Below are 22,678 nucleotides of genomic sequence, written 5' to 3'. Positions count from 1 at the left end.
GTACCTGTCTAACCCATCTTACACAAGTCACATCAAGAAGTGATAGCTGGTTGAGAAGGTTGTTACATGTTATATGAGTAAGGTTACGGTAACCAAAAAGTGATGTTTAATATGCTAAAAATGTTTTTTTATTTGAAAAACTTAAGGGGTTAGATTATCTGGTATGCGAGTAAAAGATGTGTGAGCTCCTACGTGGCTAACCAACCATGCGTGAACACCGCCCCTAACTTCGGTGGTTGGTTGTAACGTGGTACCGGAGACTATTGAAGACGATTCATTTGATTGGTGGATGGTTTTTTACAATTTTTTTGAACGTAGAATAAAAAAAAATCTTTAACATTAAAAAAAACAATTTTTTAACATTAAAACTTACCTTGTATATATACATACACTTACACATATTTTTACATCCTTCAAACATACTCTTTCAACTATATGAATAATTTTTTAGGTTCAATTTCTTCTTCGTCATCTGATGATGATGATGATTCTGATTCTATGTTTTTTTAGTAATTTAGGTTTTAAATTTCTATGTTTTTCAAGTAATGTTGTAACATCCATAAAATTCATGAAAAAATTAAACTTTTAAAACCAACCCACAAATAGTTTTCAAAACATGTTTAATATCAGAGTTTTCCCAAAAGCATAAATCAAAACACGATGAGGTGCACAATCACGCATTCGCCTGCTCGTGATCATCTGAAGTACCTGAAACATAATCCAAAACTGTAAGCCAACGCTTAGTGAGCTTTCCACCAAAGTACCAACACACAAAACATATAACAATAACAAACAGCATGCATACAGAGCCTTCAGCATGACTGGACCGCCTTACAAGCCTTCAACCTATCTGGACCGCTCTCCGGGCCTTCGGCCTGACTGGACCACCTCACACGCCTAGAGTCTATCTGGTCCGCCCCGGGTGTCTTGGCCTTCAGCACAAAGCAGAACCGCCTCGACCCAACCAACCATGACATGTCGACATACACATAACTAATAAACATTTAACCACACATCAAACAAACAGGCAGATTCACAGATCACAACCGCATGCTAACATCCTATTTACCAGGATACAGATCTAACATATCACTACAATACACAATCATACAATAAACCAGGATAACAATCCAAAGGGTTGGCATTGATGCCTTCGACCCGAAAGTACAGTGAGGAAAACTCACCTCGCAAGCTGAACAGAACTGATAAGGTCCGACTCCGAATCTCATCTCTCTAACTGATATCTAATTCCATCAAATGACCAATTTCCATCAAAATCCCAAAATACCCCAAGGTCAAACTTGGTCAAAGTCAAAGTAAACTAGTCAAACCCACTAAGTCAACCCAGCCGAGTCAACTCAACAAGGCTGACCCATGTGAGTACGTGGGGCGTACTCCGGAGGTACGCTTAGCGTACGCAAAGCCTTGCATTAACCATGAACAGGGTGGTTGAACGGGTACGCGGGGTGTAACCTCGCAACCCCAAAACTTCATTAAGTGCTTAATAGCTTAAGCACTCAAGCCCATATTTTCGATCTATGACTAAAACACACCCTAAAGTCATAAAGTTTCCAACTTTATGACTTTACACGCCTAATAAGAGCTTAACACAAGGTATTAATCCATTAAGACCTCCTATAAGATGCATGGAGAAAAACTAACCAAATGGACTTCATTTTTATGGCTAAGGACCCTTCTTAGGGTCTGAAATGTAACACTCATAATCAGAAAGACCAAGAAAGGAAAGGAAAACCCTAAGTCAAAGGTTCAACTCGTCGAGTCCAGGGAGGAACTCGGTGAGTCGGAGCGGGATCCGGGGGATCGATTAAGTAGCCGACTCGGCGAGTCGGCAAAGAGGACTCGGCGAGTCCGGTCTGAAGAGGGAAACCCTAAATCCGGGACTTTGGGCACTATTTAAGCGTCTTATTCTCTCCATTAGGGTTCCTTGGAGCCTCTCTCATCCAGAGACTAAAACCCTCAGCCTCCATTGTTACATATTCAAGTCTCTTACCATTTTTGGGTGATTTGAAGGAAGAAGGAAGGAAGGAATCATTGGGGCTTCAAGGATTGGATTTAGATCCAGAGTTTGGGTCACCTTTCAGAGTTATTGAAGGTATTAAGTCGTTATTTTCACCCTTCTTCATCAAGATCTACCTTGGTTATGAGTTTTGGGGCTTTTATGTCATGTCCTTGAACCATTTCGAGTTAGAGCCCAAATCTGAAGTTGCTACTTCAGATCTAAGTGTATTCTAGCCTAGAGAGTCTTAAAGTATCAGTCTTGGGGGTGTAGTTGAAGCATGGTTGTCTTAAACCCGAGTTTGGAGTGTTTAGGGCCTAGATCTCCATAGCTACACGTAAAGTTTGCACCTTTACGTGAGGGATAGGCTTTGGAGGAGTGGATCTACAGTTTGGAGTCCCTGCATGACTCAAAAAGCCTCTGAATGTGCGAAGGACTGAATAGACTCGGCGAGTCCTTCGAGTGGACTCGGCGAGTAGTATGAAGATTAGGAGGAACTCGACGAGTTGGATAAACAACTCGGCGAGTCTGTTGAAGATTGTCTTGGACTCGGCGAGTCAAGTCGCGAAACCCCAAACCCTTCGAGTTAAGACTCGAATCAGTAAGTTGAGTGGAGACTCAGTGAGTTGGACAGGTCAGGACTCGGAAATCGGTAGACTCGGCGAGCCAGGGGCTGACTCGGCGAGTTGAGTCGCGAATGAAAGGATTCTGAGCTAATGAACTCGGCGAGTCAGTAGGCAGACTCGGCGAGTAGGGTTGACCTGGAAGGTTGACTTTGACCATAGTTGACATAGTTGACTTTTGGAGAACAGTTAAGCTAAGTGATATATGTTTTGATATTGGTAGCTCGGGGAGCTAGTGGAGCAGCGGTTCAGGGAATTGTCGGTCAGCATCCAGAGGGGTTACCAGCAAGTTCAGCAGTACCAGGTGAGTTTCCCTTTGTGTAAATGGGTCTATGGCCATAATGCCGGCCCATGTAGTTATGAGTAGGAAGACCCGGGGGTTAGCCCTAGGCGCAGTATGCTAGAATAATATTCAGGACCAAGGTCCCATGATAGCGGGCAGGTGCCCAAGGAATGGTTTATATGATAGTTTATACTTGTTGTCTGTGTGATACATGTATGTGCCTGGTAGGGAGGTGAGTGTGGGCGAGGTTCCGTATCTCACTAATAGCAGAGTGTGGACGGTGTTCCACATCTCATTAGCAATAGAACAGGGGCGAGGCCCAAGTTAGGTAAAGAGTGAGTGTGGGTTGGGCTCGTATCTCACTATCAGTAGGAGCGTGGACAGGGTTCCATGACTCATCAGTAGCAGGACAAGGGCGAGGCCCAAGATAGGCGAGGCCTCAGGACGGGATTTATTAGTATATGTTAGCTTATGTGTTGTGATATGCTTATGTGTTAGTATATGTTAGCGGGCGAGGCCCAGGGACAGGCGAGGCCTAAGTGAAACAGATCTGTATCCGAGCGGGGCTCGAAGCCAGGCGGGGCCTGGAGCGGCGAGGCCGTTGTAGCGGGCGAGCCCTGAGGTAGTGGGCGAGGCCCATAGTAGCGGGCGTGGCCCAGTATATGATGTATGTGTTTATGCAGGGTATGTGGTAGGTTGGGGAACTCACTAAGCTTCGTGCTTATGGTTTTCAGTTTTGGTTTCAGGTACTTCCGGTAGCGGGGGGAAGAGCTCGGGGTGATCGCATGGCACACACCATAGATTAGTCAGCCTAGGACGTTTTACTCTGATAATGAACATATGTTTTGGAATTTATTACTCTGAATTTGTTATGGATTCACCAATATGTTTTAAGTATTGTTTTATAAAAGAAATTTTTTTAGTCTTGAAAATTGGGACGTTACATGAAAGGACAACTCAAAACATCCAGAACATGTCATGCTCAAGATGAGACTTTTGGGACCAAAAAGATGACATAAAACTCCCCATAACTATATCTACAAGATTAAGAGACAAAGGTGCAAGCTTTATACCTTGAAAGGCTTGCAAATAAAAGATAAATCCCAGATCTAAGGTGCTTCTTTCTCCAAGTTGAGCTTGTTCTTCTTCATTCCTCTTCAAATCACACAAACACACTCTTTAATGCTTGAAGTTTCCTCACAAGGTGCTTTTAGGGTTTCAAATCATGAATAGATAGTAGAGCCTGGTTGGGTGAAGAGAAATGAGGCCATAAAGATGCTTATATACCACCCAAACCCTAAATATTAAGGTTTCCAACTTTATTTAGTACGACCCGCATACAAAGGTGTATGTCCAGTATACTAGGGTGCACCCTAGTACGCTTAGCGTGCACACATGTACGCTTAGTGTACTCCTCCTGCCCAAAATTATGAGAATGCCACTAGGGCTTCAAGGCACATTCTCTTGGACTTAGGGACCAAAATGTCATATAATAACTTAAAGGGGTAAATTTACAAGTACATGAACATCGGGATGTTACAAGTGTAATGAGTTTTTAATTAATGTAAAATATTTATGTATGTTTTAAATTATGTTTTTATTTAATCTAATGTAAAAATAATAATAATAAGGTAAATAAGGTGTAGTGATAACCATTTCCAAGAGACAGTGGTTTGGTAGTGAGCATGTAGTAAAGATGACGTGACGCATAAGTAGCAACATTTTTCTAGTGGGTTGGTTATGACCATACCTGGTAGCCTTATATATATATATATATATATATATATATATATATATATATATATATATATATATATATATATATATATATATATATATGGGAGGGCTCATGCGAAATGCAAATAATTTGCGAAAACGCGAAAACAAGGAAAACCTATGAGATTGTATTACCTCAACCTTATATTTTGGACAATAATTCATCCAAATTTTGAACTATATGATGATAATCGATGGTGCATGAGAAATTGTTTTATATCAGCAAAGAATGTTTTTTGACTTTTTTTATTATGAAAACTTGAATTTAAAAGTGCTTAAGGACGTGAAAAAAAAAAGCAGTTATTAAAACCACCTTTAAATCTATATTACCATAACATCCTCTAATTTAAACTTATTATCTTGCTAATAAATTTAATTTCTAAATTAAATGTGTTATATTTTTATAAGATAAAATATGTTTTCGTATTTGCACAAAATATTTATGTTTTTGCATGAACCTACTTGTGTCTATATATATATATATATATATATATATATATATATATATATATATATATATATATATATATATATATATATATATAATGGAACGTCTTTTTTCTTAAGACTGAAATAAAGAATTTTTTTGGAAGACAAGGCATATTTCATTCCAAATTAAATCATAATAAATTTCCAAATTATGGAATGAATCCATGGAAAAAATGGTTAAGAGGTCATTACCAATACAATTTATCTCAGATTACATCGTCTAGATTAATCCCCCAAGAATGGGGAAATAGAATCAACCAATGCCAGACATATCAAAATAAAGATTTAAACAAATGGTATTCCTCTGAAAAAGACCAATTACTTGATTCAAAAAAAATCTTGACTCTCTCTCTCTCTCTCTCTCTCTCTCTCTCTCTCTATATATATATATATATATATATATATATATATATATATATATATATATATATATATATATATATATATATATAAGTCATGAAATATGATGGGATGAGGACTCCATTTTCGGTGAGGACTGCAACGACAAATATGATCATTTCTTCTACTAAAATGAGTGGTGGTGTTTTTTTCTGATTTTTGAAAATTTTTAATTGTTGATACGGTGGCATTTTTGTAAATAACCCCAACTTTCTGTGGTTTTCCTCTTAAGGGTAAAAGTTTCCAGGGCATACTAGTCAAATTTATTTTCTAATTCACTGGATGAACATTGAAGATGATGTTTCCCCCTTTTATCTAAGTTCATGGAGAATTTTCATGGTAAGCTACGAATCCTTCATGTAAAACTTTGTCTCGTCTCGTAATGGTTTTCGATTCCTCATGTTTAAGCTTCGTTTTGGTTCAATTTCAACTTATGGAAGCAGGTAAACTTTTGTTTCTAATTTCTACTATTTTTAGCTTCATTTTGGTTCGATCTGAGTTATTTGTTGATGTTTATTGTTTGATTTTTCTTTGATTTGTTGTTGTAACATTATTTTACAAGTGATAATGAGTATAATTTGTAATGATATGCGAATTGTTTTGATAAATCCTAAATATAGTTACGATTTATGATTTTTGAAACCCTTGTTTCATCTTCTTGTTGATTTAAGCTTCAATGTCTATGAGATTTAATACTAAGATCAATTCTTTTCATTTATTTAGTTTTAAAAAGATTTATGGATGAAGATTTTAGATAAAGGCATCAAAGTGAAGCTTAATACTATAATGCTCACAAGGTGTTCGACCTAATGCCTCAAAAAAAACATCTTGGAAATTTTTGAATTCATAAATATTTTGTGGTTGTTTTCATTTGTTTATATATGTAATAAGTACTTATGGAGTTACCTATACCAATGACATTGTTTTTCCTTAAATTAACTTTTTAGATAAAATGATAGATACATTCAAAATGTAAAATACCAACAATATTACTATAAAAATAAAAATAGAGTTTATATCATAACTTTATGTATGATTCAAATCTATGATTATAGGTTTAACAAGTGATGTCTTATTGTGTGTGTGTGTGTGTGCATTTTCTTTCTTCTTTGTGTTTTTGGCTTTTTCAGAGCTAAATATCCATTCAGACATATGGTTTAGTAAGGAGAATTATGGGCAATTAGTGTTATAATGCAATCATCGCGTCTCTAGTGCTTGTTGTTTTTCATACTTTCTAACTTGGTACATGCTTAGAGGATTAGAGAATATTTCATATATACATTTTAAGTGAACTAATTTATAGTGGTTATGTGTTGTTTATCATGGGTGTTGGATTGATGTGTTGGCGGGATGTTCGGTAGCTTCCTACTGATCTCATATTCTATGGTGCTTTAAGGAGTATTAAGAAGTTCATAGTTTTAATTTAAATATCTTGTTGTGTTCATGAAAAAGTATATTGGTCATAATGTTCAAATGCTCAAAAGCAAATCTCATCATATTGTTACCTGAGTTCATCATGTTGATGTTTAACTTTCAAAATCTTTGAATATGATAATGAAAGTTGTTGCTCATGGTCATAGTTGTTGGTCTGATGGTCAAAAGCTACATCTTATGGTGAAGCATAATTTCGTAGGTCCTAGTGGTTAGGTTTTTTTTTTTTTTTTTTTTTTTTTTTTTTTTTTTTTGCAGTGGCAAGAAGGGTTCGACTTTTCATTTTATAAAAGTATTGTTGTTATTGAAAAAACCTTAAAGAATCATTCAACTATACCAGGATGAATGTTTGTGCTTTTCGTTATCTGAAAGTTCTTTGCTAATAATTTTAGGCCACTCTAGTAAAGGATAGAAATATTAAAATAGTTATATATATTCAATTATTATGATCGATAACTTAAAATAATCCACCTTGATTATGAATTATGATCCATAACTTAAAATGATACAAGACTTCTTATTTTTTATGTTTTTATAGTACCTCAAGAGGAAAATAGATCTTTTGTTTAAAAATAATGATGTTGATTGTGTGTTATTTTAGATAAGACCCATGGAATAGAGCAGATAGTGATGATGTTGATATAGAACCCGAGTCTGATTGTCAAGACATAGAATTGATGGTGTTACCTGGTTTTTGTTTCTGCAAATCTACCTTTGTGAAAACTCAGGAGGATTATGATAATTTGATTAGCTATAAGATGAAACAGATTTATGGTGAAACATATTTGCATGAAGTTCAAGTTAGGGTTCAAGAAAACAAACTTTTGCGATTGTTATTCCTTTATGAACTTGGTCAATAAAGACTTTTTATTTCAATATCTTCCTTACTTTTCGTTGCTATGTGCACATATTTTATTGTTTTTATGTTAAGTGGTTAAGAAACAATTATACTTGGTTACGTTTATTTGGCTGTTGTGAACTTGGCGAATGTACATTTTTAATATTTAGTAATGTATTTTTCTGATTTGAAACATATTAGTTGTACAAAATATACTTTATGTCATATTTTTATGTCATGGATCACATATTTTGGATCTTGTTCTTATTGATCATCTTAATTGTGGATCATGTTGATTAGGTTGAAAATTTGGTTATTAATAACATAATTGTCCATTTTAACATAATAGTCATGATCTAAAAGTTCATTGGTTCCTATTATTTTTCTTGGATCAAAAATACTTTATGGATTACTTATCTAGATCATAATTTTGTGAATCATGTCATGATCCAAAATATTATTTTTAGGATATGATCTAAATGTGATATGATCATAACTTAAAAAGATGACATGAATCATATTTGCTTGATCTAAAACAAGGTTTTTTGGAACATTGTTCTTTCAAATGTTTAAAACTATGACATGAGATGATCCATAAGAATAATATCCAAATATTTATGATCCAATGTTATAAATAATGTGATAAAAATAAATACTTGTTGTGATCCAACTTGATATGATACAAAGTTATTGTGATCCAAAACATTACAATGCTCTAGTTTTAAATCTACAAATATGTGATGATCTAAATCTCTAAAATAATCCTATTTAAATAATTTACACTCTAAAAAAATTTATCATCCAAATGTTTTGTGATCCAAAAGTTTTATGACCCAACGCTACAAATGAGGTGATAACAAGTAAATGATTTTTTCTAATCCCAAAACAATATAAAAAATCAATTCAAAAAATATTATGATTTAAAAATATTTTGATCCAAAACTACTATGCTGCAGTTCCAATAACAAAATGATTCAAGCATATGATAAACTAAGAAACTATGGATCAAAAAAATTGAATTACTTATCTAGCTAGATCATGATTTTGTGAATCATCTCATGATCCAAAACATTATTTTTAGGATATGGTCTAAATGTGATATGATCCATAACTTAAAAGGATGGATGAATCATACTTGGTTGATCCAAAACATATTTTTATGGAAGATTGTCAAAAACATATTTTTATGGAAGATTGTCCTTTAAAATGTTTAAAACTATGACATTAAGATAATCAATAAGAATAATATCCAAACATTTTTGATCTAATGTTACAAATGATGTGATAGAAATAAACAATTATTATGATCCAACCTGCTATGATACAAAGATGTTGTGATCCAAAACATTATAATGCTTTAATTTTAAATCTACAAATATGTGATGATCTTATACTCTACTGTCACACCCCGAACCAGACGGCGAAAACGTCTGAGGGCTCGCGTGACTTAAATTGAAATATCATCACAATGTATATACATGAAACATAACATAAACATCACCATGCATCAATATATTACAACTGACATTGTTCACATCAAGTACATTGTCTAAATATTACGTTTCCACAGCGAATTGTTTGAGAGTTTTTCAAAACATAACATCCTAATACACTTGATATTGTCCTTCAGTTTATCTGTTACCTGAGAATACAAGTTATTATGAAAACGTCAACATATGGAATGTTGGTAAGTTCATAAGCAAGTTTGATATGAAAATGTTTTGTGTAGTTTATAAAAACCCAGAAAATCCAATATTTTCTGAAACGACAATTGTTTATACAAAAAGTGTGAAGATCCCTAGGTTTATGCATGAATTATTTCAAAATGTGTATAAATGAGAGGTTTTGCATTATAGTTATAGAGAGTACAAGTGACTAATGTTGATTTCCCCCGAAAAACTCGATGTTTTCCGATAATTAGTATGATCGTTTTGTATTATTATATCATCACAACGACTAAATATGATTTCCCTTGATTACTTAGATGGTATTGGATTTTTATGTGAGTTGTTATAGTCATGCATGATAATGACTAGTTCGTCTGTCTTGACATTCTAGTGAACGTCGGAATTGATCTTAAGATTTTGTCACCCTAGACTGGCCGAGTCTAACTGTAGCGAACTGCTTAGGTGTGGGAGAGTCACCCCCGTATAGATCTATACACAAACTCTCGCTCTCCCTCCAGGAGACTTTGATTATAACTACAGACTACGACCAACACTTATTGGTGTCGCCCGTTATTACACACTTAATCCAAATGAATTTGATTAGCCTTGATTAACGACCTGATTTTTGTTTACTTGAACGGAAGGTAAGCCTAACAAACGAGGAGAAGAGGACCACGAGGTCCTACTAATCACGTATGATGCTTAAAGCTGCCGAGTATACGAAGGACGCGTTGGCCTATTTCGCATATGATTTACTTGGACCTTACTAGCAATACTAATGGGCCACTGAGGCCCAATAGTATGTATAAGCCATTGAGGGTCCCTTAAACATGTAATTGGGCTACAGGAGGCCCAATAACATGTATTATTTATGTTAGGCCCAAAAGTCATGCTAATGGGTCACGAAGGCCCAATAAGCATGATTAGAATCTTTCAAGCCCAACAATTTGAATGTTTACTTGTTTTAGGTATATTATAATTGTCGGAAAGTCTGATTGAACAATTGTTAAATCGCAACGGCATGAAGTTGTTGATTGCTGTATAACAATATTTAAATTTATGAAAATATATGTATATTTTTCATTCTAAATTTATAAGTTATAATTTGGTATTTTTGACCTAATATCTTAATAATAAAATAATTGACTCAAAAATATTGGTTTGGCCTATTCAGCCCTTCTTTAATAAAAATGACAATTTTAGTCCATTTTTATAAAAAAAATGACATTTTAGGTCCTTAAACTATTTTTCTTGACATTTTGGCCTAGGACTTATTTAAATAATATTTTCAGCCCAATGTTTACTTTTTGGCAGTTTCACCCCCTTTAGTAAAAAGATTTTCATTTATAATCCAAACTTTTTGCAACTTTTACAAATTTGACCCAAAATCCAAAAACTTTACATTTTTAATCCTTTTTGGCAAAAAGGGTCGTTTTAACCCCTGAAATAGATTTATTTACTTTTCTACCCACTGTTTTGAGAAATTTACCATTTCAGCCCCTTAAAACCCATATTTTTCGCAAATTTGGGCCTATGGGCCTAAAAGCCCAAAATTTTAGCCCAATAGGCTACAATTTACATTTTTAGTCCTTTGAAAAGAATAATGTTCATATAAACTTCTATTTTAACTATTTTGACCCTTTTCATCCTTGTAAAAATCGTAAATGACAACTTTTTCCCAAATTTTGTTTATTTGACAAAAATAGTCCAAAAATGAGTTTTATGTTGTAACATGCTTATTATAACCTTAGATGATAAAATTTTTTAACTTGTTAAGTGTAATACATCCTAGATCACATATTTTTCCTCCATGAACTATAGATCTCGAAATATCTTCCATTTTTGGCACATATTTACCACATAAACACAAGAAATCACACATAACATACAAATACACATAGATCTACACATTTTACTTGTATTCTCCCCCATAAAACATGTGAAAAAAGAAAATAGAGGGGTGTGAACTCACCTTGCTTTGATGTTCACGGTTTTGAAGAAGAAAGGATGAAAATGATGAGATCTTTCGGCCTAACAAGCTTCTTTAGAAGTCTTTGGGCTTAGATTGCTTCTAAGGAGTATGATCATGAATTTGAATGAATTAAAAGATGATTTTTGATGAGATATAAAAGTTAAACTTTGGATTTAAGTAAAAACTTACCAAAGATTTGTGTTATGAGTGAAAGATCTTCTTGGCATGTAAGCAATTCTCGAAATTTTGAAGGAAGAATGGAGATGTTCTTGAGAGGATTTGATAGTATTGGAATGGAGTTTGATGTGTGTGTATGTTACTACCTTTGTCCGAGAGATAAGAAGAAGAGAGGGGAGAGAGATAAAATGAGTTGACATGCATGGAAGTATGGGATTTATGCATGGGTTTCCAATGGACAAATATGAGGTGTCTTTCCCTCACAATTCTTCATTTCTTCCTTTTTTTATTTATCTACTTTTTATTTATTTTTATTTTTTTAACTAATAGGGTCGAGATAGAGAGAAGGAAGAGAATGGCTTGGGCCTTTTGTGCTTGAGTCCATAATATGAGGCCCAATTTGATGATTTTCGGCCCATTGGGCCTTTAGAGTAGTTTACGGCCCAAATTTAGCATAAAGGAATGGATTTGAGTTCATTAAAGCTATTTGGATTTGCTATGGCCCAATAAGGCCCATTAAAGATAAACTAGTCCATTTTAAGCTTATAATGCCGAAAAGGTTAAGTCTCATGAAAGTGGGTCCAATGAGAGCCCATTTAAGAGTTCTAAGCCCAAAATAGTCAAATTGGAAGTTTATTGTCCCAATAAAGAATTCCTAGTCCGTATTGGACTTAAGCCGGGATTTCTAGGGTTTCCAACCTATTGTTGACTATTTGAGTGTTTGTATAGAGTGTTTGATGGAATTTTGTTGTCATTGAACGAGCATCATACATGCTTTCAAGTTTTAGTTACAATGTTATCCTTGCTCAATGTTTACAAAGCATTAGAATTCCCAGTTGTGACATCTACAATGATCCAATTCTAATAGTTTATGCTCCAAAAGAAATTTTCATCCAAAAGTTTATGATCCAAACATTTTATGGTCCAAACATTTTATGATACAGTGTTACATATGACATGATAAAAAAATGATTTTATCTAATCCCAAATAATATAACAAATCACTCATGTGACTCATAATAATATGATTCAAAAATATTATGTTCCAAAACTATACAATATAGCAGTTTCAACAATAAAACGATTCAACATGTGCTAAACTAAGAAACTTTGAACCAAAAACATACCTAACCTAATCTTGACAACAAGGTTGCTTGAAAACCTTGAGAAACCTTGCACTTATGAAGTTATTTGATGAAGATTAGACATATTGAAAACCTTGTAAACATTAATGTCCCCACTAGTAATAGTATCTGACTTTAATCCACAATGATGATTAGAAGAACACCTGTAGGAGCCAAAACTGCTATGAATATTGGACATTCCATCACAATTAACCTGCCAAAAGTAATATAAATTCATTTTTAAACCCTCATAGTAAACACTAGAAAAGCAACAGTAGGAACCAAGTTTTAATGGATATTGATATACCAAAGTCACTAATGATGGAAAATGACAATAAGACGAACCCAAGAGAAAGCATATTCCCTAGATCATTACCTATGATATAAGATTTTGAAAGAACCAACCACGGAGCTAAAAGGAGACCACCACAAACAAAGTTATACAGACATCTAGAAGCCACCAAACATAAATTTTAGAACATAAGAGCATGACTATAGAGCTTGTTAAACCTTCAAGTCATCAGTAAGATCACAAACAACACCATGAAGCCTATATATATGCATGCCACTGAAAGAAAACACACCCAAAGGACATCCACTAAGCACCAAATTGAACTCGTAAGTATGAACAAAACTATAAAAATTATTATCTCTCTTAGGCATTTCATCGATCACTTGTACGGCATCATCAAATATAAGTTGGTAACAATTTTATAATTTTAAAATTTTTCACTGAATCTTCTTGAAAACATATAAACCCCTATAAAAAACAACTAATTTATTAGATTCATACTATTAATATGATGAACGTTATGTTACAATCGAAAATTTTGTTTTTTAACCTAAAAATCAAAGGGGTAATTACAAATCTAGCATTTTTTCTTAATTACTTATCAAAAAATAGCCAAAAAATATCACTTGGCCAAAAATAGCCCACAAAATAGTAGTCAACTTATGGTTAACTACGGTCAATGTCGTTGACTACTGTTTTAGGCTGAAAAGTACTCTTTCGTTCTAATGGTCTACTGTTTCACGGTCCCGTTTACGTTTTCGTGGCCCATTAGCCCATAGTATATAATGAAAAAAAATTCAGATTAGTCATTTTTCATATTATTTTCTTTGGTTTGGCTACTTTTTTCTCTTAATGGAGCACTCGAAGAACAACCTGGTTTGTCTAATTTTTATCAAAATTTTACCATGTCTGTGATTAGAAGTAGGTTTTGTATATGAGGTTAAATTTTTATCAAAATTTTTTTTACCATGTCTGTGATTAGAAGTAGGTTTCATACGAAACCTACGGTGTACAAGTGCCTAATGCACAGTTTGTGCAGTGTCGACTTGTACATCTTATAAAAAAATTTAAAAAATTAAAACCGTAGGTTTTTTCACAAAACAGTAGACGAAACCCCAAAAACAGTAGATTTAAAAATTAAAAGTTAAAAATAAAATAAAATAAAAAAACGTATTTTTCCCCCAAAACCGTAGGCTACGGTTTCGGATGTCGTAGCTAAACCGAGAGGAAACCGTTGATTTCCCAAAACCTACGGTTTTGTAGCTTACAAATGAAAAAAAAAAATTATACAAAACACGAAACAGTAGACGATATTGCGAAACAGTAGACGATTTTAGAAACCTACGGTTTCGTGGACTATATTTGGACATTTACTAATTTTTGTCTAAAAGTTGATAATCCCTTTCTTAATTTGGCTAGATTAGTAATTACCCCAAAATCAAAAACATGAGTAGATGAAAGAATGAAACTTTAAATCATGTTTTTCATGAAAAACTACATTGATTCATACTGAACATCAATCTAAAGTAACATGTTTTTAAGAAAAACACAAAATTGTGTGTTAATTGAATTAACCTGTTTTCAAAAATCGATTTTTGTGGGAAAAAAAAAAAAAAAACAAAGTATATATTTACGATTAGATTTACGATCAAATGCAATCAATGGGTGAAAATATGTAATATCTATTTCATTTTTACCTTATGAATTGATGTTTCAAATGCAATCAATGGATGAAAATATGTAAATATCTATTTCATTTTTACCTTATCGAATCAGAATCTTCAGATTATTAGTTCAATTTATGATCAAATTTTTTGCTTCATGATTTACGATCAGATTAATAATTGAAGTAACTTGTAGCCTAATCCAATGCATATGTTTTCAGCCCAATCAATCCATTTTAAATTACATGGTTAAACATGAGCCCAAACTCATCCATTGTTGATTAATAAGCTCGATTGGTTGAGTCATCGCATTCCTCACCGAAATTAGTGTCCTCACCGAATCCAGACCTATTAGTCATACGGGTTTTACATGTTATATGGTTAAGTTTAATGGCAAAAAGTGTGTTAATTATGATAATACCATTTATTATTTGAAAAAACTTAAGAAGGGTTATATGTCATTTTCCCATATATATAAGTCATAAGATAAAGATTAGTTCAAAAAATTTAAATATTTCTATCACTTATCTATGAAAAGCTTAGAACACTAGGGCTCTCTTCATTCCGTTCTTTACTTATTTACACTTCTTTTATCTCCTACAAAACCCTAAAACAAGAAAATAAACCCATCAACAATGGCGAAATGCTCACTACCTTCACTCATTCTTCTAGCATTTGCTTTGGTTCAGTCGAACGCCACCCAAAACCACCCATCTCCGCCATCAGCAGCCCCGGCACCACAATTGTCAACACCGCAATTATCACCATCTTGTGATGTTCTTTTGTTCAAGATGATTGACTGCTTACCGTATCTTACAAAAATATCAAAAATGGCTAAGCCTGTTGAATCTTGTTGTTCAGGGTTTTTAGAGGTATGGAAGCTTGATTTGAACTGCGTTTGTGATGCTTTGAATGGCAGTGTTGAATTAGGATTCCAATTGAACATGACGAGAGTGTTTCATGTTTCTTCTGTTTGTGGTTCCCCACATGTTTCTCTTGACAAATGTTTACGTAAGTTTTTTTCTTCCTTTTGTCGTATAACAATATATCATTATTAATGTTAATTAGTTATGGATTTAATAAATTTAAATATTATTTAATCTGTTATATCTATATAGCAATTCCTTCGGTGGCAAAACCGCCGGTTCAAATTATAAAACCATCTCCGGCGATGACTTCAGCTCAAGCGATGACAACGAGTGATGCGGATTCTTCTTCACAATCAAACTTCTTCAAGATTGTTATTAGTTTGGTAGTAATTTTGAATTTTCTAGCACTTAATTTACCGATATAACTTTTTAGATTTTATAGGTTTTTTATTTAAGTTTAGGGTTCATAATGTAGATCATTATCTAATTTGTTAATTCAGTTGAATTCTAAAGTTTTGCTTACGGGATTTATATCAACCCATAATTATTTTTGTGTTTGTTATGTTAGCTTTATCGTTTCCAATATATATTTATTAAAAAGGTAAATTGTTTATTCATACAATAGCTTTATCCTAGTTATCGCGCGTATAACGTCTTTATATATAACTTATTAAGTTATTTTTATGTTTTTGCTTTGTGTTAAAAACTTCTCATCCACCTTTATCATCACTGATGATTTTATTTGGAAAAATAATTTTATAGTAACATCGAAATATGAAAAGAAAATGCTAAAATGATCTTTTAGAATACATTTTATTATAGTTAATAATCTAATTTTGATTATTAAACAATACATAATTAGTTTCAAAGTACACATCAAAAATACCCTTAATAAATAGTATTCCTTTAGATCAATAACTTTAAATTTAATCATGATCTATGTGGTTTTTTCTTTATAGATAACACATTTCTTTGGGTTATAGTTATATTAGTATTTAAAAACACCCTTAATTAATTTACTTTGAGGTCAATAACTTTAATAGATTATCACATCAATATTATATTTCTGATCATTTAATCAGTAAGTTTTTTATGCATCTATCATTTGGTAAGTATCTACAGATTACATAAAGTTCAAATGAAATTTTTTCCAAACATTTCAAAACAATTAATCCATTTATTGTGTTTTGGTACCACATAAGGCATAAGCTAATCCAAACTTATTTTTTAAACTCCCTTTCAGCTGCTAATCACTTTTACAAAACTAAACAATAAAAAAATTGTTTTAAATAAGTAAAATCCCAAACACTCCTAAATAAAAACGAATATGCACAACAAGACCAACATTTATTCATAACAATGCATATGGTGTCACAATAGCTTATATCAGAAATACAAAAAAAACACTACAATTAATTACTACTTACCAATACAAAATTTACCAAAAATGTTACTCAAAACTTCTTCTGATATATCCTCTCCAGTTATCTCCCCAAGTGCAATTGCAGCATCCCTCAAATCTATAGTCCAAAAGTCAAACGGAAGCTCATCTTCCATTGATGTCTTCAATCTCATTAAAGCCTCCTTTGTTCGTAGAAGCTGCTCACATTGTCTCTAATAATTCATCAACAAAAATTCCCGAGTTAATTTATGTATTGTTTCCTTTTTATTCACAAAATGACAAACTTCAAAACATTTATCACAAAAAATACAAATTATTTAATGGAAAGCATTTTTTTAAAATATATTTTTAAAAATTTGGTCACTTTATCCACAGACCTGGTTCACAGCCCACTTCCTTCCACCTGAAGGAATGTTTTGTAGGCCCACAAGCCCAAGAATTGCAGTCTCCAAATCTTTAATCCCTTCACCCGTAATCGCACATGTATAAATATACTTATCAAAAGTTTGACCAATTGCGTTGACCAATTCAGAGCATGAAAATTGGCCACAATCGATTTTGTTGATTGCTAATATCATCGGAGATCCAGAACCACCCTATTTTTCACCACAAATTTAGTGCAATATTTCATTAATTTATAATTAAAATAAATCAATAATGTACATAAACTTTATATGTATTCAAATAATATAAATTTATGGAAATAGAATAATTGACACGAACTTTATTTTTTATCTTATCGAGCAATTTGGCATCTTCTGTGGTCCATCCATCAACAGCACTAATCGCCATGATTACAACATCAGCGCCCATAGCAACCGCTTCTGATCTCTCAACGCCTGATTTTTTTTTTTTTTTTTTTTAAATCATAAATTAATTCAATATCAACGAAAAAAATTGAAAAGATACAACAATTAATAAAGGATAATCTCTCACCTATCTTCTCAACAATATCATCAGTTTCTCTGATTCCAGCTGTATCGAGTAGTGTAACTGGGATTCCATGAACTGTTACATTCGCTTCCACAACATCTCTTGTTGTTCCAGCAATGTCTGTAACTATTGCTCTTTCACTCTGCAAGCTAATTTATAAATACCCTTAATAAAATAAATAAAAATTATTTTCAAATTCATAAAAGATAAAGAAAAAGAGCCGAATATGGAGATACCTTGCTCCATGAATTGAGCAGACTAGATTTCCCGACATTTGGACGACCAATAATGGCAATCTGTACATAACTCAAAAATTAAATATGTTTTGAGTGAAATGTTTCGACATTTTGTTTCAAATATTCAAACGACACCCAAAAAAAAAAGTGTTGTGCTAAAAAAAATCTGTTACTAAAACCACGATACTCTTAAAAATTCATGGTTTTGGATAAATTTGAGAAGTTGTATAGTTTGAATAACGAATGCTACAGCATACCTGTAATCCCGATTGCAAAAATTTGTCATAATTAGCTGTTTCCATTGCACTTTCTACATCATGTGACATTTCATGAATCTTGTTCAGGATTAAATCCATATCTAGTGGTGGCATTTCATCATCAAAATCCAATCGGGCTTCTATTTCTGTAAGCAACTCAATGCATTGTGTTCTTAGTGATTTCACAAGTGAAGAAAAACCACCCTATTCATAAGAATTTTAATGTTATTTGGAGATCTATCATAGAAAAATTGAGGTTTAAAAGGTATATAAAGATGCCTGAATTCCTGCTAATGCAGCATCAGCTGCAGCCATGGATTTGGCTGATATGAGTTTTCCAACATCTTCTGCTTGAGAGAGATCTAAACGACCATTTAGGAATGCACGAAGGGTGAATTCACCTGATTTGAGGAATGGAATCGAATGTAAATATGAGGGAGAATGTATTAGAAGGAATTGGAATGGAATTGGAATTGAATGGAATTGAATTCCAACATAACCTGGTTCTGCAAGCCTTGCTCCAGCTTCTAGACAAGCTCTTAGAACACGATGTAAACAAACATCACTCCCATGACATTGCAACTCCACAACATCTTCTCGTGTGTATGATCTTGGAGCCAACATTGGAATCGCTAAAACCTACAAAAGAACAGAATTCGATGATATATCTAAAGATCAACAGTATTGTTTTTGAGAAAAAGGAAGAGAATTTAAAACATTTACCTCGTCAACAACATCGCCATTAGAGTCAACGACCATGCCATATTCTACAACATGACTTGTGGGATTCCAAGAAAAGTTTTTCTTTTTTCTTTTCTTTGATGGACGAAAAACAGAGCTGGCTATGTTTACTGCTGATGGACCAGATAACCTTACAATACCTACTGCACTCGCTTGCCCACCTAAAGAAGTAACAATGGCAGCAATCGTACTACTTGAATTCGCTTCCGGGTCTGGTGGGTTTATGCCTGGTGAAGTCAACCCGACCCGTTCATCTTTGTTTAATATCAAGGTATTCTCTGCAATTGACAGATAGAAAACATTGTTTATCAGGAAAGATACTAACTAATCGCATTTTGGCGACTTGAGTAATCAAAATTGGAACCACGTATAGGAAAATAGGCATGTAATTACATAAAACATCGAGCGTTTAGTAAAACATAAGATTCGTCATGGAGGGTATTACACAAATCAATCTATTTGCGCACGCACATGGAATTTTCGAAAGAGAAGTTGGAATTACAGTAAAGGGGATTGAAAAAATACAATTTTTTTAATTATAATGATTGGTGCATCCTACAAATACAATTAAGGGGTTGGGAAATATATAAAAAGATTGTGCAGCATAGACATACCTGAGGAAGAGAAATGGGGATTTGAGGCGGATATGGGTTTAAGGGGAGAGGAAGAGAGGAAAAGAGGTGATAGGGTTTTAAAGGTACGGATTATGGCTATGGCTGTGGTGGAGGAGGTGGGTTTTGAAGAGTGATGGTATAAGTGTGTGAGGAAATGGCGGAAAACAGGAAGAAGAGCCATGGCTAACCCTGGTTTTGGAGCATTGTTTGGATAGAGGGGTGTTTTATGGGCAACCCTGGTTTTGGAGCATAGTTTGAAGATCTATGTAAGTTTTGCTTCCGGCTTATTTTTATGGATTGAGATCTATGTAAGTTTTGATAAGTTTAGTCTTTTTCTAATTTAGGGTGATTGATATTTTTATTTAAATCATTTATTAGTTTATTGCGTTTCTCATGCTAATAATGCTATTTTGGATTATGGGTGTCTTGTATTTTGCTAAGCTAGGCTTTATGCCCGGATTCTAAAGGGCCTTATATTCTTCAAACTTAACTCAATATTAATATATCACAAATCTCAATTAGTTTGTTACTAATTGTCCGATATGTCGCATCACAGTGAATGATCTTGATTGTTGAAGACGAAATGCATACAAGACATTAGTGCGATTTTGAAAACTAAAACTCTACATTTATCTTCTATTCTTCTATCTCGATTCTTAATTGTTCAAATCATCAACGTCAAACAGTATGTGTTTCGCTTCTTGTGTTTCACTTCTTTTCTAGTTTTCCATTATCTATTAGGGTTAGTCGATTAGGGTTAATTATTTTCAGTTATTCATTGATCACAGAATACTGATTTTCAATTGCCAAGTCTTGAATACTTTTGTGTGGATTTTGCCTTTGGAATTTTTGAATTTGGGTTGGAACGAACTCAAGGAAACAGTCAGCGAGTCAATGTTGTCAAGCAGCAGGTATTTGCATTAATCTATTACTTCAAGTATTTGGTTTGTTCATTTGTAGTTGTCTTGGTGATTCACAAAAAACAAATACATAATAAAAAAAATCTTCACTATTTATAAACTTTTTAGTTTATTATTGTCGGTCTCAAATTCGGATAAAGGATGACGGTTTATAACGTTAAGTATAAGAAATGTCATAGGCCCCCATATTTTTTATTTGCTTATAGCCCCTAAATTGGTTGAGTCGCCCTTGTTTAACATACATTCTTTTGAAGATGTTCATTGGTTGAGGTTGAGCTCGGACACCTCTTAAGCATACCATGTCAGCAATAGCATGGGCTCTGAATTGAAGCATATCAAATTGACGGGAATTCAAACTCTTTTCTCTTTCTCTTATTTGTTCCCTCTCTATAATGAAGCATAGTGGTGTTGTGCACATCACGCCCCTCAAATGTTTGATAATGTAAGGTTATGAGGTGGTGGTCAATGATCATGATGATGTGGGGCTATAGGGCTTGTGTTGTATACCTTATATTCGAAGTATGTTTAAGAAATTATAAGAATATTTTAAGAAACTTAAATAAAAAATAATAAGTTATTAGTCTTCTACTTATTTAAATCTTCAAATTAAAAAGTGGAAATGTATTTGACCTCTGTATTAACATAAACACCCATTTGTACTTTTTTTTTATTATTCACCTTACTCTTTTTGGTTGTCATTTCACCTTTTTAGTTGTCACTTAGGCTGTGATGTATACCATTAATGTTATAGACACGATGTTGAGGTTGAGACTAAAGTGGAAAAAGGCAAGGGTGCACACCGCCCTCTTAACGTGGAGGGATGTTGGCATGGAGGGGTGTGGTTGAGGCCAAGGATGAACACGCATCTTTTCTCTTTTGTTTGGCACTTCTTCACGGCATGGGGAGTGAGGATGAAAATGGGCTGATATAGCCACATTGTGTGGAATGTACATACCGTATACCCTTAAGGGGGTGTTTGGATAAATTAAATTATAGTTTATTAGCTTATTGTTTATTAACTTATTTGCGGTGGGAATAAATAATAAGCAATAAACAAGGGGAAGATGCTTATTAAAATCAACTTATTTAGCCTATCCTTACCACAATAAGCTGATTTTTAAGGATTTTTATCCAAACACTTAAACTTAACTTATTGTGGTGGGAATAAGCAATAAGCATTAAGCACCGTCTTTTTTCCTTATCCAAACACCCGTTAAGTCATAAGGAATTTCAAATTTCATGACCTTTTTAATTATTTTAAAAAAATACATATACAATTTTTGGTTTTGTTAGCATATTTTGTATATTAATGTAACACCCAGAATCTAGAAGGTTAATTGTTGAATTTAGACCAATTTAAAGTTGAACTCGATGACTTGGAGGAGCCAACTCGACGTATTAAGATGAAGAATCATGAGGATTAAAGGGTCTACTCGACGAGTTAAGGAGCCTCAACACGGCGGGTAGAAGTTGTTTTGGGTGCGGGATTTAATGAGAAAACTCGGCGACTTTAGGAGCCAACTCGACGAGTTGGGCACTATTTAGGAAACCCTAATGTTTTGGGTGTTGCCCCCTATTTAAAGACCTTTAACCCCTTGGTTGGCCTCCTTACCAGCCAACCTTGTCCAGAAAAAACCCTAGATTCGTGCATCTTATCCCAAGTTGAGTGTGTGAGCTTAAAAGTTGCTTCTTTTGGTCCCACTTTGAAAGAGCTTGAAGTTGGTGGTGCCTAGCTTGAAGGGAAAGCTTTAGATCCAGAATCTCCTTGTGTTTTGCTACTCATTTGAGGTAAAAAGTCAAAATCTTGTTCATCTATTGCTTAGATCTCTTACTTGGAAGTTTATTGTCATATTTGACTCATTTTTGGATTGTTCATGGGGTTAATCGTTTCATGGGGCTATCACTTTAGATCTAGACGTTTGATGGTCCCTTTTGGCTTAAAGTTGCAAACTTT

General features: G+C 33.6%; 2 protein-coding genes across 2 annotated transcripts; one reads left to right on the top strand and one right to left on the bottom strand.

Annotated features, from left to right (window-relative positions):
• Positions 1-15,387: 15,387 nt before the first annotated feature.
• Positions 15,388-16,046, top strand: LOC111891440 (non-specific lipid transfer protein GPI-anchored 23). The gene is made up of 2 exons (XM_023887495.1): positions 15,388-15,763; positions 15,871-16,046. The coding sequence occupies exons 1-2, from the start codon at positions 15,388-15,390 to the stop codon at positions 16,044-16,046; spliced, it is 552 nt and encodes a 183-aa protein (XP_023743263.1).
• A 903-nt stretch (positions 16,047-16,949) lies between these two features.
• LOC111891416 (uncharacterized) lies at positions 16,950-20,101 on the bottom strand. The gene is made up of 10 exons (XM_023887468.3): positions 19,805-20,101; positions 19,173-19,468; positions 18,950-19,088; positions 18,729-18,850; positions 18,450-18,653; positions 18,193-18,252; positions 17,960-18,098; positions 17,747-17,862; positions 17,401-17,619; positions 16,950-17,235 (listed from the first exon to the last, which is right to left on the bottom strand). Exons 1-10 carry the CDS (start codon positions 19,983-19,985, stop codon positions 17,041-17,043), a joined length of 1,671 nt encoding a protein of 556 aa, XP_023743236.1. The 5' UTR covers positions 19,986-20,101; the 3' UTR covers positions 16,950-17,040.
• Positions 20,102-22,678: the final 2,577 nt, after the last annotated feature.

This window comes from Lactuca sativa, chromosome 6 (assembly GCF_002870075.4).
Source record: "Lactuca sativa cultivar Salinas chromosome 6, Lsat_Salinas_v11, whole genome shotgun sequence".
NCBI lineage: Eukaryota > Viridiplantae > Streptophyta > Magnoliopsida > Asterales > Asteraceae > Lactuca > Lactuca sativa.
Note: the sequence above shows the minus strand (reverse complement) of the source record. Positions and strands in the feature narration are given on the sequence as shown.